Genomic DNA, 18,999 nt, shown 5'->3' with positions numbered 1-18,999 from the left:
CATCCGAAATCTCATGATTTTCCGTCGAAATGCTCGACAAGTGATTACATTCGCAAATTGGAGGCGAATTATTTCGTCGAGTTTTGCGACTGAATGTTACATTATTCCTAGTCGTCTACTTCTCATTATCGTGACGCGCATTCGGATATTTGTAACATGTGCGCATTTTCACATACGTACACGCATATCACCGGGCATTCGCAAAACACAAATGCAAATAACATCGGGAATAATGGCGCTAATACGCGCGGGTGAATCGATAAAATCGGAGCAGGCGTATCGGAAAGTTCTTCATTCCCGCGGTCGAATCCAGCGTTTTCCGCTCTCATAGCGTTGCTAACAACAGGATATTAATGTAATCACCCGCTGATATATAATTAGCGGGATTACGGTGGACGATCAACGTTCGAACGAACTGAAGATTTAATTCGCAAGAGATTACACGTGTTTACGTCGTTTACGCGCAACAAGTTAACACGAACTTGCGCGAGCGTTACGTCGCGGAGCGGAAGAGCGGCACGTTCGATCGCCTGATTTCCGCCTGACGCGTACCTTGTAGAGGTTGTACACTGCACCGGAATTCCTGCCCCCAGGCATCCGGTCCTCCCGAACCGCCTGCAGGACCATACCCTGTTCGATGCACTTCTTGAATCGGCAATACTGACACCTGTTCCTCTGCGCCTTCGTGATCTCGCAGCCGCCCTCCGCTACACACGTGTACACCCGCCTATTTTGTACAGTCCTCTTGAAGAACCCTTTGCACCTGCGAACAGATCGATCGAACCCTCGTAACTCACGATCGACGAGCTTTAGGTTAGTTTACGGTTAAAAAGTTTCACTATCGCGTTTCACTCGCCAACTTCGCAGGTCGCGCGCGCGATGTGATTCGCGGTTGTAGGGTAATAAAAACGAATTGCGCAACATTAAGGAAGAACGTAACTCCAGAGAGAGAGAAAGGTTTTTTCTTTCTATTGAAAGTTTTATAAACTTTCGACTTCTATTCCGAGTTTTTGAAAAATTCATCCAATTCCCTCGATTTATAAGAAACCGCAAGCAGTTGCAACATTCAGCGCGTTTGACTCTGATGACGAAGAAAACTTCAAGTTTTCCGGCCCTCACACATCGTTCGAAGTTATCGAGAAATAAGAGAAAAAGTAAATATCAAAATCCAGATGCCTTAGACGATCTTCGAGATCGCTGTCGGAGCTTGCGTGCGAGCGGCCATGGATAACCGTTATCGTTGCAACTTTAGCGAAGCGCGTGTCGGCTTTGGTTTTATCGATAGGACTGTTTATCTTGGGAAGCACTTCTCCCCGTAGGGTACGAGGGTTGAATCAAGAATTCATTCGCGCGGGGTTACGAGTATCGTGAGTGGGAACCGGGGGAGGGGGGGGGACTTGTCGCGGACTTTTCCCGTCTAATCCACCCGCGCTCGCTCGCTCGCTCGAGACAACGAGAAAGTTGGACAAGGACGCTGGCGCGAGTGTCGCGAGGAAGTATAACGATACCCGGTGGTAATTTCACGGACTAATCAAAAGTGTCGCTCGAGAAGTCTAGGGAAACGTAATCGGGACGCAACAAGTACCTCTCGCGTCGTGTTGATATCGCTAGGATGCGCGAGGACAGCTCACCGGCAACTATGGAATTAGCTCGGTTAATTTTTAATCTCGTTACAAAGTACGCAAAGGTGCTTGCGCGGAAACTAATATACTTTGACGAAATGCTCTCTTCCAGCGACCGCTGAATGTTGAATGCGGTTATTATTAACGAGATCTTTAGAACAAACACATGGATAATGAAAATCTGGATATATACAAGAAAGCTTCTTAATTTTATCACTTGATATTTATAAAAGTACATTCTACAAAAATTGAACGGCAAATTTTTATAACGTCATCAAGCTGCGTTATAAAACATTTGTAGTATGCTGACGGGGAAAAGAGAGCATTTCCTTTTTATACCATTCGACCGTTCGGTTTAAAATACGAGATAACTGAAATAGAGCCCGGAGAAATAAAATACGTAATACCGATAGATCGGAAAAATAAAACGTACAACGTGAATGGACAGCATATTCGAAATATTTAACGTGCAACTGCGGAGCACAGTTGAGCGCGAATATGTAATTGACAAAGGTTGGAGGTCGCGGCAGGTTACATGCGTTTGCGACCAAGTGTGGCTGTACTCTCCGCAGGTAGCTTCTGTATAATTAACTCTAATTAAGCGAATCGGTCGGTTCTTCGGGTTGTAATGCGCCGCTCGAAAGGCGCCTTGGCTACACATGCACGAGTTTGAATCGCAATTAACCGATCTCATTAGCGCGACTCGGTCGTATTACACGTGCGTACGCCCATCGCCAACGCGAATAAAGCATATTCGTCAGAAATGAAACGTGCGTGGGCTTCACATTGACTCGTGAATCTAATCGTGAGATGCATCTTCGCCCGCACGTGCGAGTAAATAGTTGTGAAATATTCGCGTGAATTTCCGCTGTTCCGAGCTCCGCCACCGGGAGCTCCGGGAAAAATAAATGGCCTCGGGGAAAGCAATTTATCGGTCGTTCTTAATGGAATCATCAAGCGTTGTTATTTTGCGTTATCATCAGATCATTTCGCAACATTTTTGTAAATTTGTCAATTCCTCGAATCGGCCGGGCGCAAGAGTGTAATCGTAAAATTTCAAATTATACTTCAAGACTGTATTTCCAAATTATACCGGAATTATATGGAAAAATAAGTGGAGAAACATTCTTTAAATTTGCACCAAGACTCTCAGATACTCCATTACTGAGGATGAGTTTCTGGCCGATAAGAGAAACAATAATGAAAAAATGGTCAACAACAAAAAATAAGCAACATTAAAACAGACCTGGCGGTCGCGACGAAACGAGCCATGAAACGGTACCACGATATCACGCAAACACGAGACATCACTCACCCTTCGCACGTGATGATACCGTAGTGCAGGCCGGTCGCCTTGTCCTCGCAGATCATGCAAATCATCGGCGTCTCGTCCTCCTCGTGCTCCTGGGGCGGCAACGGCGGCGCCGGCGGCGCTATCGATATAGATTGCGAGGCCGCCTCGGACTTGACGACCCCACCGTTGCTCACCCACGGCTGGCCGGAACCAGAGGCGGTCAGATTCAGCGCCTGCATCTGTTGAGCGGCTGGCAGCTGTGTGAGATCGCCGGCCCATAGCCTCTCCATGTTGAGCGGTGGTCCGGACGAGTACGACACCGACGAGGTGGGCGGTTTACCCCGGGACTCTTGGCCGAGGTTCAGCAGCAGCTGGGCGGCAGACTCCTCCGACGAGGAGCACGATGCCGCTGCCGCCGCGGTCGTCGTCCACGACGCTGCAGGCGGCGGTACCGGGTCCAGCGGCGCCGACCATATCATTGTCCGGACGCCGCCGATCTCGCCCATTATCACTGTAGGCGGGGGCCGCGGTGGTGCCGGCGCTGCTCTCTGCGCCGGTGGTTTCATCCCTTCGCCTGCAAGCACAGGCGGATGATAAGCGTTATTCACGCTGGTCGCTCGATCGTCCCGAAAAGATACGCACACGAGTAGGAAGGTCGTGGGTAGAAGGAACCTAAAGTCTCGGGTCGGAGTCGGGTTTGTTCGGATTTTGAGTTGAGCTGAACCGCGAAATGTCCAATCGAGACTAACAATCGAACGATCGAACTTAGACACGGTCGTTAGGTACGATGGGAACGTCTCTCTCAAAATTGATCCAACTGCCTGAAAGAGGAGTTTCTCAAATAGCAGACATCATGGCATGATACTCACACGTTGCTGTGGTGGTAGCACCGGTGGTGACACAGCTGGCGACGTTCCCGCTGGTGCTGGTACCGCTGCTCGTGGAGACGGCGGTGGCGTTCTGGCCGTAGCCGACGCTGCTGATGACGCCGTTGAGTAGCCTCTGCGTGGCGAATCCTTGCATACCGGTATTCTGCGACCAGAACTGATGATGGTGCGCCAACAGGTGCGGCGGCACCGAGGGTGCGCGCGGCCTCGTCAGCGTCGGCGAGGTCTGCGGCGCTTGTTGTTGCGGCCCGTGCGCGGTCCCACCACCCGGACTGACGCTCTGGCTCGGGTTGAACTGCGACGACGGGCTGTTCCGGTGACTAGGTTGGCTGGAGGCTTCCGAGCGACCGCTACCGCCACCGCCACCGCCACCGCCGCCGCCGCCGCCGCCGCCGCCGCCGCCTCCACCTCCGTCGAATACCGAGTTATCGGACTCTTCCTTGGTCTGCGCGGACGACAAATCGCCCTTATCCGGGCTATCGCTCCTCGAGGTGGCTTCTTGACCCATCGGAGTCGACGAGACCGCTTGAACCGGAGAGTAGGGTGACGATCTGGCTGGTGCGGGTGTTGCGGAACGTTGCTGCTGATGCTGCGGTTGCGGCTGCTGATGGTGATGTTGCTGCTGCGGTTGCTGCTGCGGTTGTTGCTGCTGTTGCTGCTGCTGTGGCTCGTCGACGACCCTGAAGCTCAGCATAGGGCTGGCGTCCGGGAAGACCGAGTCGGGCGATGCGCGGTCTGAACACGTCGCGTCGCGACCTTCTTGGCCGCTTCCTCCGCCAGCACCGCTACCGCCGCCGCCGCCGCCGCCGCCGCCGCCGCCGCTGCCGCCGCCGCTGCCGCCGCTGCCAGCACCACGGAGAGAGTCTCCTCGCGGTGTCCCCGGACTCGGGCTGCCCAGCAGGTACTCGCTTTTCACTGTGACCATAGGGCAGCCCGGCGAGCTCGGCGTGTTCGCTTCCGGCGACAGGGTCGAGGTGTCGGCCATGCTCTCCCCTGGAGCAGGAAAGTTTATGGGTGAAGGTGCGTCCGCCGGCTGGTTCCCGAGTGGCGAGCCTTCTGATCCGAGGGATACCGGGGAGTCTGAGAAATAAGGCGTTGGTCTCACGTTTATACTCGGTGTACAGAGTACTCCGCGAGTTATTCTTTCCTTTCAGCCCTCGGTCGGGCACGCTCGAGCTTGAACACGGGAGATGCGCGTGTGATCGTAATTCCCGTACGCGTTCAGAGGGAAACCGACGGGAGGGAAGAGAGAAGGCTTGCGGGAGGATCAGAAAGTCCAGATGGCCTGGAGGAGATGAGCAAATCGTCGGGAAATTGTGGGAAATTCATTACGTGTCGTCGATGTTGCGATCATGTCTGGTACGAATCGGCAGCGCAAGGCGCGACTCTGAGAATAAGGATGAAACTATAATGATTAGCCATGTGACGTAATGTAGGTTTCTGCTCTCTGAAAAAACGTCCCGCGTCCCACTCGGCGTTCCGCATCGACGCATTAAGTACCGTCTCGCCGTTAGTTTGTCGGGTCGGCCGGATGAAATTAACATGCAAAATAATCGTCGCTCCTCGAAAGCAGAGTCGGGAAAGAATACCATTGACACTTTCTAATTTAATAATTTGATACTGAAATATTGTGCATCTCTCTCCCTCTCATACACAGACTGAGAAAACACCCAGTCGGCCCTTCGTTTCATTTTCGTTCATCGCAGGTCGTAGCAATCGCGAACGGTATCGACGACAAGCTTCCGAGCGCATTACATCTGATTATGTCAATTCCGATAAGCATCCTGCTCATTATTGCGCAATCAATGCCGCGTTGTGTACGTATCGGTTAAAACAGAGATTTGCAATAAAAATAGCGCCTCTCGTAATAGATTCCGATACGCGAGACGTGATCAATCCGACGTCTCTACACGTCCATGAAATCCCACGTCCGCTGTGCACTATCTCTCTCTCTCTCTCTCTCTCTCTCTCTCTCTCTCTCTCTCTCTGTGTGTGTGTGTGGAGGATACTACTTGAAGTTATACCTGTGCGATAAACACGCTATCCGTTTTACTTCGGCGCATTTTATCGCGCTATATAAGAGAACATTTGTCGGAGAGCGCGAATCGCCCGATCTCTCGCGGCTCTCTTGTTGGTTGGGAAACAATCATTCCCTCGAATATCCAGACCTTTCGTGTACGAAAGGCGCCGTGCATTCAGGAACGGCCACGAGATTTCGTGTCAATATTACGTTTAAAAGTTCCATCGCACCGTGTGCATTTTGTATAAAATGATCTCCGGACGTGTTCGTATTAGAGATCTTCTATTTTTATCGTGACGCCCCCCATCCCCCCTTAGTCTCTCCCTTCCCCACCGATCTCGCGGCCTTTAGCGGAAAGAATTGGCGAACTTTCGAAGGCATATCTCATTCCCCGCGCCGCGGCTTCGATAAATCTGTCGACTCGCGCTCGTTATTGTTTCGCGTTTATTTACGACTTAATTATCTCGCGCGCGTTGCCTTTTCGCACGGCCGAAGTTCGGGGGGTACATCGGGTACGAGGATCGCGGGTCGATTGGGCAACGATGACATACCGTATAAATTGCATACACGTGACACGCGAGTAAGGAGATCGACGCGAAGGTATCTGATGTACAAAGTGTAATACAAAGATTTCATGACAATGACCGAGACGGCGAGGGGGAAATGTTTCAAAGAGCGCAGATCGCCACGCGCGTGTCTTGCTTGGCGAAGGAAGAAAGTGACGAAGGGAGAAAGTTTTTTCTCAACAGTGGAAAGCGTTGTGCGCATCCCCGTAATGGAGAAATTACGGCGGTACCTTGTAATTGCGTTAAGGGAAGAGCCATTAGAGAGCCCGTTTGCTCCGGACGCGTTCTTATCGTGCACGCGCTGCGCGGTGCAGAAAGGTGCGACAAGGTAACAACGCGGGGTAACCTTGCTATAATCGCCCACATAGAGTATCACGTTTCACATTTTATACATTGATATCCAATTACTATAGAATTATTATTACATACACTTGTTTAAGGATGATTTAAAATATCGCTTAATTATTCGGTGCAATCTACGTAATACGATGAAATGATTATTCAGTACCATTCATTGAACAATAATTCAACATTTATCACAGAATCACTCTCTTTTCGCGCGCGAGGTTACAAAAGACCAGATACATTCAAAATATCCAAGCGCTTTCTGGAATCCGAAACTCAGTCGTTCGTTTAGCATTCAACTTTCCTCCCTCGCGCGCGACGCGACGAAAAGTGGAGATCACGCGCGGGACGCGCAGAAATCTGAATTCCCGAGTCCGCTCGAGTCGAGCTCTTAGAGCATGAGGGAAGGACGAGACGCTTCTCCGCGAGCAAGTGGAATAAGTCGCACCGCCTCTCGGACGGGATAAAAATCGCGCAGCGCGGCACAAAGGTGTAACAGTCGACAGCTCTCGGAGTGCTGTCGGCTCTCGTGAAAAGGATGTGGTACCTACGGCCGCTCGTGTAGGTCAAGGAAGGAATGTAGTTGACAAGGCCGGGCTGTGATTGCGGGTACTTAGCCGGTAGCCGAGCTATTAATAGGGTCGATCGCCGTGAACGTTAGCCGAGCGCGAATTATTCATTCGCGGAGCGTCTGAGCGTCTCGCGTCGTGGATTCGGCGGGGAACTTTGGGCATTTGGGCTATCTGGCCTCTCGCGGATCGTCGAACGAGCTCGCGACGTGTGGCCTCCTCCGGTCGATTGTACCCTTCGTGCGTGCAATCGCGCGCATACGTACAACCGCGAAGTACTCGTGTGTATCGCGCTCCGCCGCGACCGGCCGCGGTAATGTCAATGCTCCGCGATGACGCGTGAGTGACGTGCGACTAACGCGCAACAATGGAGCGCGAAGCCGCTAAAGATAATAAACGCGCGTATCCATCGCGCGATCTAACGAGCGTATTGATGCTCGGCGATGATAGCCGAATTTTTCTCCTCGGCGCGCGGGCGCCCGCCTGAGAAATAGTCGCCGGCGACGGCATAATGCAGTTACATATCGCGCGGGCTTATGCAAGACGCGGGCGCCACTTTCGCTGTTCGCCTTTCACTCGGCGTCTCTTTTCCAGACGCTCGGATTCCTTAACTAATTCGGAATCGGCTTTTCCTCGGTGTAAAAAGGTCGAGTGGTATGCGCGAGCGGACTTTAAATTAATAAGCGATAGAACGCGAAGAGCGTTATTAAGCTTTAAGGCAGGAAAAGCGGCTGGATAACGGAACATCCTCTAATTAGTTTAAAGTGGACTTTAGCGCGATTCCCGCTCTCGAAGCTTACTGCAAACTGGAATATCGTTAAAAGGATGCGAAGCGGAAAAGTCGTGAGACCTTTCAATCTTGCTTTTTCCTTTTTCGGAAGTTGACTTACGAGAGCGGCTGGTAGTAAGAGTTCGACTGGATTTACCGAAGGATCTGTGGTCGAAGAAACTAACAAAAGAGGAAAAAAAACCACGACAGCACACATTCCGCGTCTGCGACCGCGAGCGTAGGCGTGTGTAATGCTCGAGATAGTAAATGACAATGTTTACCGAAAAGCGACGCGTACAAGTCCTTCGCGTCCAAGCATTCGTGATAATTGAGGGCGAAATAGGGATCGAGCGTGAGCTGCGATCGAAAGTAGTGCCGGAAGTGGAAGTAGCTCTGGTAAGACGCCATCGGGAAGCTATTGTAAGGGTGATACGCGGACAAGTAGGGCAGGAGACTTCGCTGCTGCATCCCGTAAAGAGCCGTTAGATCCATATTCGACGAGTTCCTCCAGTCTTCACGGCCCCACTGGAGATTAGTGGCAATCGAGACGTTACTTCCCGTGGGGAACATTTTGCTCCGTTCGTCCTTTTTTTAATCTCGTACAGTTCCACATTTATACGACGAGTCGTTAATCATTAACACACTTGCGCAACTTGTGCGGCGCGCGAATTATGGAATATAACGATAAATCTGTCTTTCTCTTCCTTCTCAATGTTCCTTCTCCTCTCGCTTCTCTTGCTTGACTACGCGTGTCTCCGCGGATTGTCTTCGATGTCGCAGAGAACGTCGCGTCTTCCGTTCACCTGCGTGTCCGCGTAAGTCGTAGCAAAAAAAAGTCGCTCGATCGTGTTCAACCTCGCGATATATCGCTCGTTGATTTCTACTCGCCGATCGCGATTGGACATATGAAGAGACAGAATCAGACTTTCGGATATGATACGCCGTGCTGTTTGGAACACAACGCGCCAAACACTCGCGGAAACGCGAGTCGCGAGCGAGCGATCGTGGGTAGCCCCAGATGAAAATTGACGTGAACACTTTCGAGAGATCTCATGCCGTATCTGTTCGCCTCGAAAGATGAATATTGCAATCATCGCATAATTGTGCAATCATAATAATCACGACGCAAGCACTTTCGGTGTATCCCCCCAGTATCGTTCCGCGATGCGCCGCGCCGTTCTCGAGAAAGTTCGTCGCTCGCGCGGCGCGACCGGACGGCTCGCCTGACTAAAGCAGGAACGTCACTACTTCCTTGCTGGCCACGGGCAAAAATCACAGCGGACCACAGCGAGTCGCAGAGCCAGTGGTGCAAAGACGCTTTGCTCAGCCGTCTCCCTCCTCGCAGTCCCCGGTGACGCGATCCTCTTACGAGTGTATCCCGATCGCCGGTAATTTACTCGCGGCACATGGCGGAAAGTGTTGCACGATCGCGCGATACAAACACGTTATTCCGATCTGTCACGCCGCGGGAAGCCTTCGAGAGTGAGCGGCCGTATCGATCGCGTATCGACCGCTCGCGCGTTGTCGTCGGCACGGGTACGATCGTCATCCCGCGACGTACATCCGCGAACGCCTCTCACGGCGGCGTTCCTGGAGTAATTGCGTCGCACACTCGTTGAACTGTGTGACGTTGGTTCACGTGTAGCGGCGGCGGCGGCGGCGGCGGCGAAGGCGAAGGCGAAGGCGGAGGCGGAGGTGGTGGAGGTGACGGCAGCGGTGGGCGCCAAGGAAGATCAATGATTCCGCGGTATCGCGGATCACGACGTCGCCGAGCGAAGCGTGCGTTCTCGTCGGCGAAGCGGAATACGCGTCCGTCGATTTTTACACGTGCGGACGTGTCGCCGCAAGATCGAGCAGTCACTCTGGAGACGCGTTGAAATCGCGTTCGTTTTCACTCTCCCTGCGTCCCTCTGCCAGCTGATCGTTCCTCGGCAATCTGCACGATGCGGCAACACGCTTTCTGCGCGACACACGCGGTCGCGTCACGTCGCGAAGCCGAATCGCCGCGCGGCAGTCTCTGACCTTTAAACCGCCGGCACGTCGAGGGTCATTGGTATCGGCCGCGTGTGCTCGAGAGCGCGTCGAAAAATCGATGCAGCCCGGTTTGTGCAGAGCGGCCGGCGGCGCGCGCGAGATTTCACCGCGACGTCGTCATCGTCGTCGTCGTTGATCCCTGCTCACGCGTCGTCGACCAGCTCGCGACTGGTCTATCTACGTTGCAGTTTGGTCCCTCTGGCGTGTCCTCCCGACCACCCTCTCGATGTCCGTGTCAATCGCTGACCGACTGATCACGTGCGCGATCGCACACAACCCTTCTTCGTCTCATTCGCGCGCGCGCGCGCTCGCTCGCGCGCGCGATGCTCTACCGCGTGGTTACCGCGGGTTCAGGCGAAGTCGAACTAGCACCGGTGCACGTCCGGGACGACCGCGTGGGTTGATATTCAACCCTGCACCGCCGGCAGCAACTATCCCGACCTCCCACCCTCCGCTGGGTCCCCCCCTCTCGCTGTCTCTCTTGGACTTAGCTTCCCCCGAGCCGGTGACTCTGCCGCTACGCCACCCACGTCTCACAACCTCTGCCCCCGTGCCGCCAACAATCTGGCGTCCCTTCTTCCTGCCGCTGCCGCCGCCCCGTCAATCACTCGAAAGCTGCCACGAAGACGCAATAAGGAAGGCGGCGAGAGCGCGTAGCTGCATCGCGACGTGTAGCGCCGTGTCGTCGTCGTCGTCGTCATCGTCGTCGTCGTCGTCGCCGTCGTTGTTGTTTGAATGATGGAAGTCGCGGAGGAAAGAGAACGAAGAGGAGGGCTGGTGGGGCAGGGAGAGAGCAGCGAACGAGAAGCAACACGCGGAACGGCCGAGGAGCGAGATGAACGCAAGCGCGCTGCATGGCAGAGGCTGAATGAAGAGCGTGAATGGTGGCCGATGCTTGTGACGAAGGGTCGGAGCCATTGAAGACACCGCAACGTGCGCTTGTGTGACCCCGCGAAGAGAGTCACACGCTCGCGGGTCACGTGCGATATGCAAATACGCCGCGATGCGGTCCGCGTGTGCGAGCAGATTGCCAGCTACACGATGATCGATTATAACTCGCGGCCTATAGACTTTTTTTCTCCTTTTCGCTGCGAGCGCGGTGTGGAATCTTTATTTAACGGAGACGCAGCTTTGACTCGGTTGGTCGTTCGTGGAAAATTGACCAAGTGTCGAGAGAAAAAAAAAGAGAGGGAGAGAGAGGTAGATAGAGAGACAATTTTCGCGGTAATCAAAATTCGGAGAATCTTCGACCCGACTCGATTTCGACGAAGCGGGCGGGACTAATCGTATCGTCAGTAACCACTGGAGATGTGCGAACTATTCGAATTCGAATCGAATCTAGTGTAATTCGAGTCAGATACATTAGCGTTTGCGCGCATCAGCTACAAGACGAGCTATCTAGGCCTGTATGTTTGAACCCTTAACTTATAATTAACTTAATTTATAATTAATAACTTAATTATAAATTAACTTTAAATATTTAAATATATATTTTACTGTAAGATGATATTACAATGTCAATATTCCTTTCATATTAAAATCTTCCATCATGATCTGCATGTTTAATGGTCATGTTAAATTTTTTTATGATTCAATTCGATTTCATTCGATCGCGATTCGACATAAAAATTCTTGATTCGCACATCTCTAGTAACCACCGACTCTCTTGTTCGCTCGGTGATTAGCTCCCGCGACCGACGAAAAAAAATTAGTGTTGCGCGTGCAGCGGAGATTCCGTTATTACGAATACGGTTAAGTACGCGAACGTTTCGCCACCGGGCTCGTTCCGCGTAATCCTCTCTCAGTGTGAAGAGAGACCGGCCGACGTGCATCATAATTCGCTCGACGATGATATACGATCTCAGCCGGCGGCGTGATTGCGTCGACAGCGTTCGGTCGGCTGTGTGCCGAGATACCGGAGATACACTCAATCTCGCCAACGACGATCTCTCCGGCGTCTTCATCAGTTCCTGGTCGCGCGTCTTCTTCGCGCGCGCGTGTCTTTCGTCGCGAGGCGGTTACCGCGACGTAGATACCGCGAGGTGCTCGGGTCGGAGGGAACGTACTCGGACGAGTCGGCGGTATCGCGGTGGAATCGAATGAAGCGGTTACGAACGAGGTGAGTAAATAATCGCGATGACGATGTTACACGACGTTGCGAACGCGCGAGGGGGATCGCTCTAATAACGGGACGGACCCGGGGCGGAAAAACTCGTTACGTCCGGCCACTTCCTGCGCACGCTAACGAAGTGTTAATTCTACGCGCGTTGGACTCTGGAGCGATGATGATGATGATGATGATGTACGATGCGGCCGGGGTACATTCTTACCGTCGCTACTACATCGGGAGTCGACCTTTCCCCTTTTCAACTTGAGGTTTTGAAACAAGCTCATGTTGTCTAGCTCACACGGGCTGCGCGTAAGGGTCATAATTCCTGAAAGCAGAAGAAACAAAGGGGATCAGTGTCAGCTCCGTTTTTCGCGAGGCGAGAGGCGAGTGCGATTCCAAGTTCGAAACCGATTCACTTGTCCCGCCCACGGGATCGCTTCGCCCCTTAACGCTAGAATTACCGGCGACGTTACCGCGACGGTATTGTTTCTACCGGCGCGACAGTGTTTTGGGAAAAATACACAGTTATGCACAGGCGTAAAATTGTTTGTCCATTTTTCTCAGTTTTATTCAACTTCCGCAAAAGTGTAAAACGCAGTGTTAATATAAGTTTGAGCAATTTTCGTCAGGAATTGCAAACCGCACATTTTTTCACCACTTTGTGGCTTTGGCGGTTTTGGCGTTGAGTCAATTCGCATTTCCGCGTCGCGTGCGCTCGATTTTTACGCTCACGCCGAGCGTATCTCCCGAGATTTCACTCGAGGGCTTTTTTCTATATACAAGAACCTGCTAATTTCCAACGTCTCTCGTAGGCTTCGGGTACCGACTTCCTCAACCCTGTGAATATCATCCCTCTCGGTCTAAAAGTTTGCCTTCGCCCAACATGGCGATGAAACGACAAGGGAAACCGATATCGTTCATTCGCTTCGGACGCCGAATCGAGCACGCCCAAAATCGCATTTCCCGCGAAATTCCGCCATCCCTCCTCACTCGGCGCTTTTTAAGGATTCCCTTCGATGCACCTGCGCTCAATCTGCCGGCTGCCGGGTTGGGAGAACGTGAAAGTTCGTACTTAACGGCGAGCCATGCGTTCGCCATTAACCCCGCTTTAGCGCCGACAATAGCGTACAATTGGATCGATCGCACAACGACGTGTGCGTCGTTCGGCGCGGTGCGAAGCTGACGAGCGCAGCGCAGCGCGAGCGATTCTCGCGTTTCCCAGGATCCTCGCGGAGGCCGCGTCGCGATGGAACAATTAAAGACGGCCACCCTCGACGACCCCCATAAGCACGTCGGCGGCGAGCCTCCGGCCGCCGAGATCGGCTTACGACGAGTTGCACGAGCGCGGGATTCGCCTCGTTCTAGTCGAGACTAAGTCTGGCCTGAGACGACCGCGGGTGCTGCGGGGGTCATTTTAATAATGCGACGACGGGCGATAATAACAAATCGCGCGTTTTATCGCGAGCGGACGGACGGACAATTGCGCCGGTCGGCGGCGCGGGCAAGTCGGAAAGAGATCAGGTCGTCTAAGCTGTTTTACGACTGCGTCGACCTGACCGACGGGGTCGTTTTAATAAGGGCGATGATGCGCGCGTCAATCGCCGCGGATTTTTATGCCTCGCCGCGTCGCGCTCGCCGACGTTCTCTTCTTTCTGAGAAACGCGCGCCACCGGCATTGTTGCGGCCGAGTAATCTCGCACACAGACTGATAGGTCTCCTCTAATTTCCTCGTATCGTCTGCCCTCCTCCTTCTCGCGGCATGTCTCTCCTATTTTGCTCCTCCGTAACGTTACGTTCGTCGGTCTTTCGAGCGCGGCAAATGTAACGAGGAATATCCGCGGTATCCGGAGGTATCTTATTTGTCTGTTCGTCTCTTTGGGGAGAAAAATCGACCAGCGGGAGTGTGCGCGCGATGTTTTTCTTTCTCGCACGCGACATCTCCGCGACTGTGCAAATCCCGATCGATGACGCGCAGCGACGTTGTCGCGGAATAGTGGATCGCGAGGTGGTTGTTGTCACGACGAGGGTGCTGGGGGAAGAGAGAGAGAGAGTTCATCAAAGCAGCAAAGACGCACTTGCGCGAAGCTTTCTATTTGTTTTCAGCGCGCGCAAACTTCGTTCAACTAATCCGAGCGACATTAATATTCTATAACACATTGTCTGTCTCTATTTCGAAAGTTGTTTACTTCAGCGTGCCGGGCTGAAACTTCTTGCAGAGAGCTGCTGCTGCTGCTACTACTATACGCGCCGGCTCTCTTGGTCTATCTGCTCGCAAGAAGCAACTATACTTACGGCCAGGCTGCGTGTTTAATTAACACTGTCGGCCATATATCATGTGCCAGATTATTTGCCGCGTGTTATGCACAGGTCATTATTGCATACACGCTGCTATAAGTGAGGTTCTTCTATCTTAAACGTACATCGATCTATATCGGCTGTTCAATTATTTCATGCATCTCTCTCTCTCTCTCTCTCTCTCTCTCTCTCTCTCTCTCTCCCCGCCTTTCCGCCGGAGGAACTATTTAAAGATGAAAAATTAACAAGGTTAAGTCGAAACTGTTGAGTGGGAGCGATATCTACAAAGTGACTGCACCTTAAAAGCGGAAATGGGTCAAGTGGATTCGATCGGGGCACAGCTGAGTTAATAAAAAGGACTCTCTTGCTATAGAGGAGGGAATTTCAATCAAAAGTGTATCCGAGATGAAAACTCGTGTCGCGTGCTCTCCGCGACGAAAAAAAAGAAAAAAAAAAGAAGAAACGCTTGTCATCTCCGACACACTTATCAACGCTGACGTTGCATAAAATGCAGCTATTCACTGCAAAATTATCTCCGTTGCCTCGTGCGAAATTACCGATTGCTATTTCGCGGATAATTTCGTACCCACGCGGTACAAATGTGAATCACGGAGCGGGTGCGCGGGCGGCTGGTGTGAACGGCGCTTAATGAGCCGCGTGCGGCCACGTGGGCGAGCGTGTGCGCCGTGCGACGCTAGATGGCACACGTGAGTGCTGGCGAGAGGCGGCAAAGCGCATCCATGCTTCGAGGAGGTAAGCACGCATGTGCGCGCTCGCTCGCTCGCTCGCTCGCTCGGCCGGCCGGCCATGTGTATAGATAGACGAGTATATACGTGGCTGGTGCAGCCAGCGCGGGGTCCTTGCTCCCTGCCGTATGTGGGTCAGCAGTCTCACACACGCCGCTATTCTTGCGTAATCAATGCATGCATACGGCCGCTCTCGCGCGCGCGAGGAAGAGAGAGAGTGAGAGAGAGAGAGAGAGAGAGAGAGAGAGAGTGAGCGAGTGAGCGAGTGAGTGAGTGAGTGAGTGAGTCCGCCACGGCACACGCATGCATGTGCACATGCACACACGCACACATCCAGCGAGACGGAAAGTGCAGCCAATGCACTAACCTACTACGACGGTCTCCTCTTGAGAGAGGCCGCCGCCGCGTTCGACGTTGTATGCGTGCGTGCGTGCGTGCGTGCGCTAGCGCGAGTGCAGAGTGCACGCGGCGGCGAGCTCAAAGCCAACGCAAGCTCGTCTATCTCGGGCGAGCTTTTTCGAGTTTTCGCACACACTCGCTGCTATTTGCTCTATTACGCGGCGCTTCTTCGTGTCGCCTCGTTTTAGAGCAGACGCTCTAGTCGCGGGGTGTTTGCGAGAGGCGGGTTCTTTTTTCCTTTCTTTTTTTTTTTTTTTTTACATAACGTTCTTGTGCGAACGACGTTTCGATATGTTTTGGCATAGTCTCTGAGATGTTGACAATTTGATTATACATGTGATGCTTTTCTAGCGTTATCAATGCAAAAGAATATGGAGCAAAGTACCGTTCGATCATCATTATGACATTGGGACTAACCTGAGTTATAACGAGAGATATCGATTACATTTTAATATCTTAATATCTTACCTTTCTCGAAGAAAAACTTGTGCATTAAGATACGACTCATTGACAAACAGCTCATTAATATATTTTGAGATTGTCGTCATAAACGACGATCGTAAACGGGAGTTTACGTTTGTATTGCGTCCCAACGGAATTCTACGTTTACCAATACCTTTCACGCGCGGTTTTTAATTCATACCGTGTTTATAATTCTCGCTCGAAAGGTTACAACTTTCTACTGCATAAACTGTCAATAATATCGTCATGAATCGGCGATCCGACTAATTTATTGAATACGAAATTATAACGTTACACAGTTACGCGATTAAATTCTGAAACAAACTGCGTCTCTTTCATAATTAAATGCTCAATAAACTGTTGATCGTGTGCGTCAAGATATACGCGGCAAGGACTCGCGTGAACAATCTAAATTGTGCAACATTGCGCAATATACGTACTATACAAAGAAAATGTATCGTCATGAAATATCGTTTCTTCGTGTGTCCGACGCGCGCGCGGAAAAATCTCAATTTACTCCTGGGTGGGCGAGTGTGCGAGATTGTCACGTGCAAAATTCAATAGTAATATATTCCGAGCGACGACGCATGTGGTCGCGGTCGCTCGCTAAGGTCACCCGCGGCCGTCCGGCGCGAGCCGGTCGGCTCGGCGCTGTCCGAAAAAAGATAAACATCCAGCGGAAGATAAACACGCAATGAGCGACGAGCCCGCGGAGCACGTATGTATTACTCGCTGAGGAATCGTCGCGTCGTAAGCCTCGCGAAATGGGATGTTTGATTTTCCGCGGCGCGTTTCAGATATTACCGCCACGAGGTTCGCGGACGGTGAAAGTGACTCTCCCACGCCATGACATCCTAGGTCTACAACTCCCCCCACTTTCGGTGCCTGTGCGCCCGCTTCGTCGTATCTCCTAGACACGATAGTCCTCTTCTCCTCCTCCTCACCCTCTCGCCCACCCTCCGTCTGTCTCGCGCTTCTCGTCGCGGTGTAATACGCCTCACCATTGGTCCCTGCACGACGTGCTGTATAATCGAATTTCACGATTGCAGTAATCGCGCGCGCGCGCGCGCACACACGCTGAGGACACAGCCGTCGCGGCAAGAGAGGACCCCAGAAAGCGAATTTTGATGAAGGCGAAGGGGATTCCACGAGTCGCGCGGCTCTCTTCTCTTCTGTTCTACGGCCATCACGGGTAAGTGACTTCCGCGTTTCATTTTTATCTTTGTCCCTCGTCATGTGTGTTATCACGTTATGACTTGTACGCGCTTTGGCGAGATCGCTCTTTATTCCCCACGCCTGTTGCACATCGCGTTTTACATTCCGTGCGGCGGCTACATTACAGGTATTGCGGCAAGTCGCCCGTGTGTAGAACGAAACGTAACGCTCGTGTTATCAGCCTGCACCGTTACGCGAAAGATAAATTAGCGCTTTATCTAAGCGAAGAGCCTCCGCGCGGAGAGTCTCCCTCCTTGTTAGCAGGCCTTAAAAATACACTATCGGCGGAAGAAAAAGGGGGTCGCCGTATCGATACGCGTCAAGGCTCGTTTTCTTAGCGAAGTTCAAGCAAGTTAACGCCAATTCGCCAACGCGCGCGCGCGCGCGCGCGCTGCAATGACGAACGCGGTCTGGTATGCGGCGCCGCCGCCGCCGTCGGCGGCACGGTTACGTTGACACATTAACACGTGCGTTAACAGATTAAAACGCTATCTGGGATAACGGCGACGCGCGCGAGACACGTCGCGCGACGTCTTCCTTCGAGCCGCGACCGCAGACTCCTCCGGCCGCGCGAGAGATCTCGCGACGGTATTTTCGGCGAGGACGCTTCGCGCGCTCGCGACATTGGCCCGCCGAAAGTATTACCGCGAAATTAAGCCGCGGAATTAAACCGCGCGATCTCGCGGATTGAATGGTGTTTGTCTTGGCTGGCCGGGGCTCAGCCGAGGTCGACCAGATACCCGCGCGGAAGCGTTTCGTTTCTCGATTTTATGCGACCCGAAGACGCGCGCGCGCGCGCGCGGGTTGCTCCGTCGCGGCTCCTTTTCGCGGACGTTTCACGCGCTGTCGGCGTATCAGCGGCATATCGACGACTCAATTCGCTACTTAAGGGGTCAGATGATCACTTGGTGCCGTCGACACACAATGTGGCCAGCTGCTCCCGACCGAGCCAGCAGCCAACAGCCTGTCAGAATCCAATCTCAATCTCGTTTGTCCAGCTTTCTTTTTCGCGCTGACAGACGAGCGGCTCTCCACTTCCGCGAAGCCTGATGTTAGATAGATGCATCTGCGAATGGCCGCTTCACAGAAATACCGTGAGACAACTCTCGGCTCTCTTTCTTCCTGCTCTGCTCTATTTTGACCGGACGGAAATGTTATTATCGTTATCTTTATCAGGATCGAAGTATCCTGAGAGCGCTTGTTCAACGGTGCGAAAAAAAAACGGCTGCTGCGTCTCACATTGATCGAAAAGAATGAAGCATTCTACAGAATGACAGTGCTGACCGATGAGATTCTCGTCGAGGGAGCTTCGAACTAATCTCTCTTGCAGCAAGGCCAATCGCAATCGCAATCGCGACCGTATTGTTCAGATACGAATCGATATAAAAGCGTAGCCGTGCGTGCGATTTTATATTCGGCATCGTATCAACAAGAAGCCAAAGGTCGTTCACCTGTGCGGATGCACCTTCTCGGTATCTCGCGTTATCTCTCCCGAGCTCTGATTACTCGGTGCCCGGGACAGAAGCGCGTTATCCGCGCGTAGGAAAGCGCACGACTTGCTATCAACAACGAGCGCGGCAATGACGTTCGTTTCCATTAACTTCCGCCGCGGAAGAAGGAACCGTCGCGCGCGCACGGCCACGTTAGAGCGTTTCTCCGTGACGTT

The 18,999-nt window shown here is 52.5% G+C and overlaps 2 protein-coding genes across 11 annotated transcripts in view; one reads left to right on the top strand and one right to left on the bottom strand.

Moving 5' to 3' along the window:
* Hr4 (nuclear hormone receptor 4) overlaps positions 1 to 18,999 on the bottom strand; it is a 51,919-nt gene that overhangs the window by 8,307 nt on the left and 24,613 nt on the right. For 3 of the 10 annotated variants that reach the window (XM_025303214.1, XM_025303213.1, XM_025303217.1), the window contains exons 2-5: positions 12,437 to 12,541; positions 3,786 to 4,883; positions 2,938 to 3,490; positions 553 to 763 (exon numbers count right to left, since the gene is read on the bottom strand). In XM_025303214.1, coding sequence (XP_025158999.1) covers positions 553 to 763; positions 2,938 to 3,490; positions 3,786 to 4,883; positions 12,437 to 12,536 — 1,962 coding nt within the window. In that variant the 5' untranslated portion in view covers positions 12,537 to 12,541. Of the gene's footprint in view, positions 1 to 552; positions 764 to 2,937; positions 3,491 to 3,785; positions 4,884 to 8,353; positions 11,521 to 12,436; positions 12,542 to 18,999 lie in introns of those variants that run through there. The other 7 variants (XM_025303216.1, XM_025303215.1, XM_025303218.1 and 4 more) reach the window with 4 other exon arrangements.
* The window catches only part of LOC112589522 (uncharacterized), a 127,974-nt gene continuing 120,699 nt past the window's right edge, over positions 11,725 to 18,999 (top strand). The window contains exons 1-2 of the mRNA XM_025303219.1: positions 11,725 to 12,225; positions 17,168 to 17,310. Coding sequence (XP_025159004.1) covers positions 17,246 to 17,310 — 65 coding nt within the window. The 5' untranslated portion in view covers positions 11,725 to 12,225; positions 17,168 to 17,245. The remainder of the gene's footprint in view (positions 12,226 to 17,167; positions 17,311 to 18,999) is intronic.

Source organism: Harpegnathos saltator, unplaced genomic scaffold (assembly GCF_003227715.2).
Source record: "Harpegnathos saltator strain DR-91 unplaced genomic scaffold, Hsal_v8.6 scaffold538, whole genome shotgun sequence".
Lineage (NCBI taxonomy): Eukaryota > Metazoa > Arthropoda > Insecta > Hymenoptera > Formicidae > Harpegnathos > Harpegnathos saltator.
The sequence above is the reverse complement of the archived record's forward strand: the minus strand, read 5'-3'. Positions and strand labels throughout refer to the sequence as shown.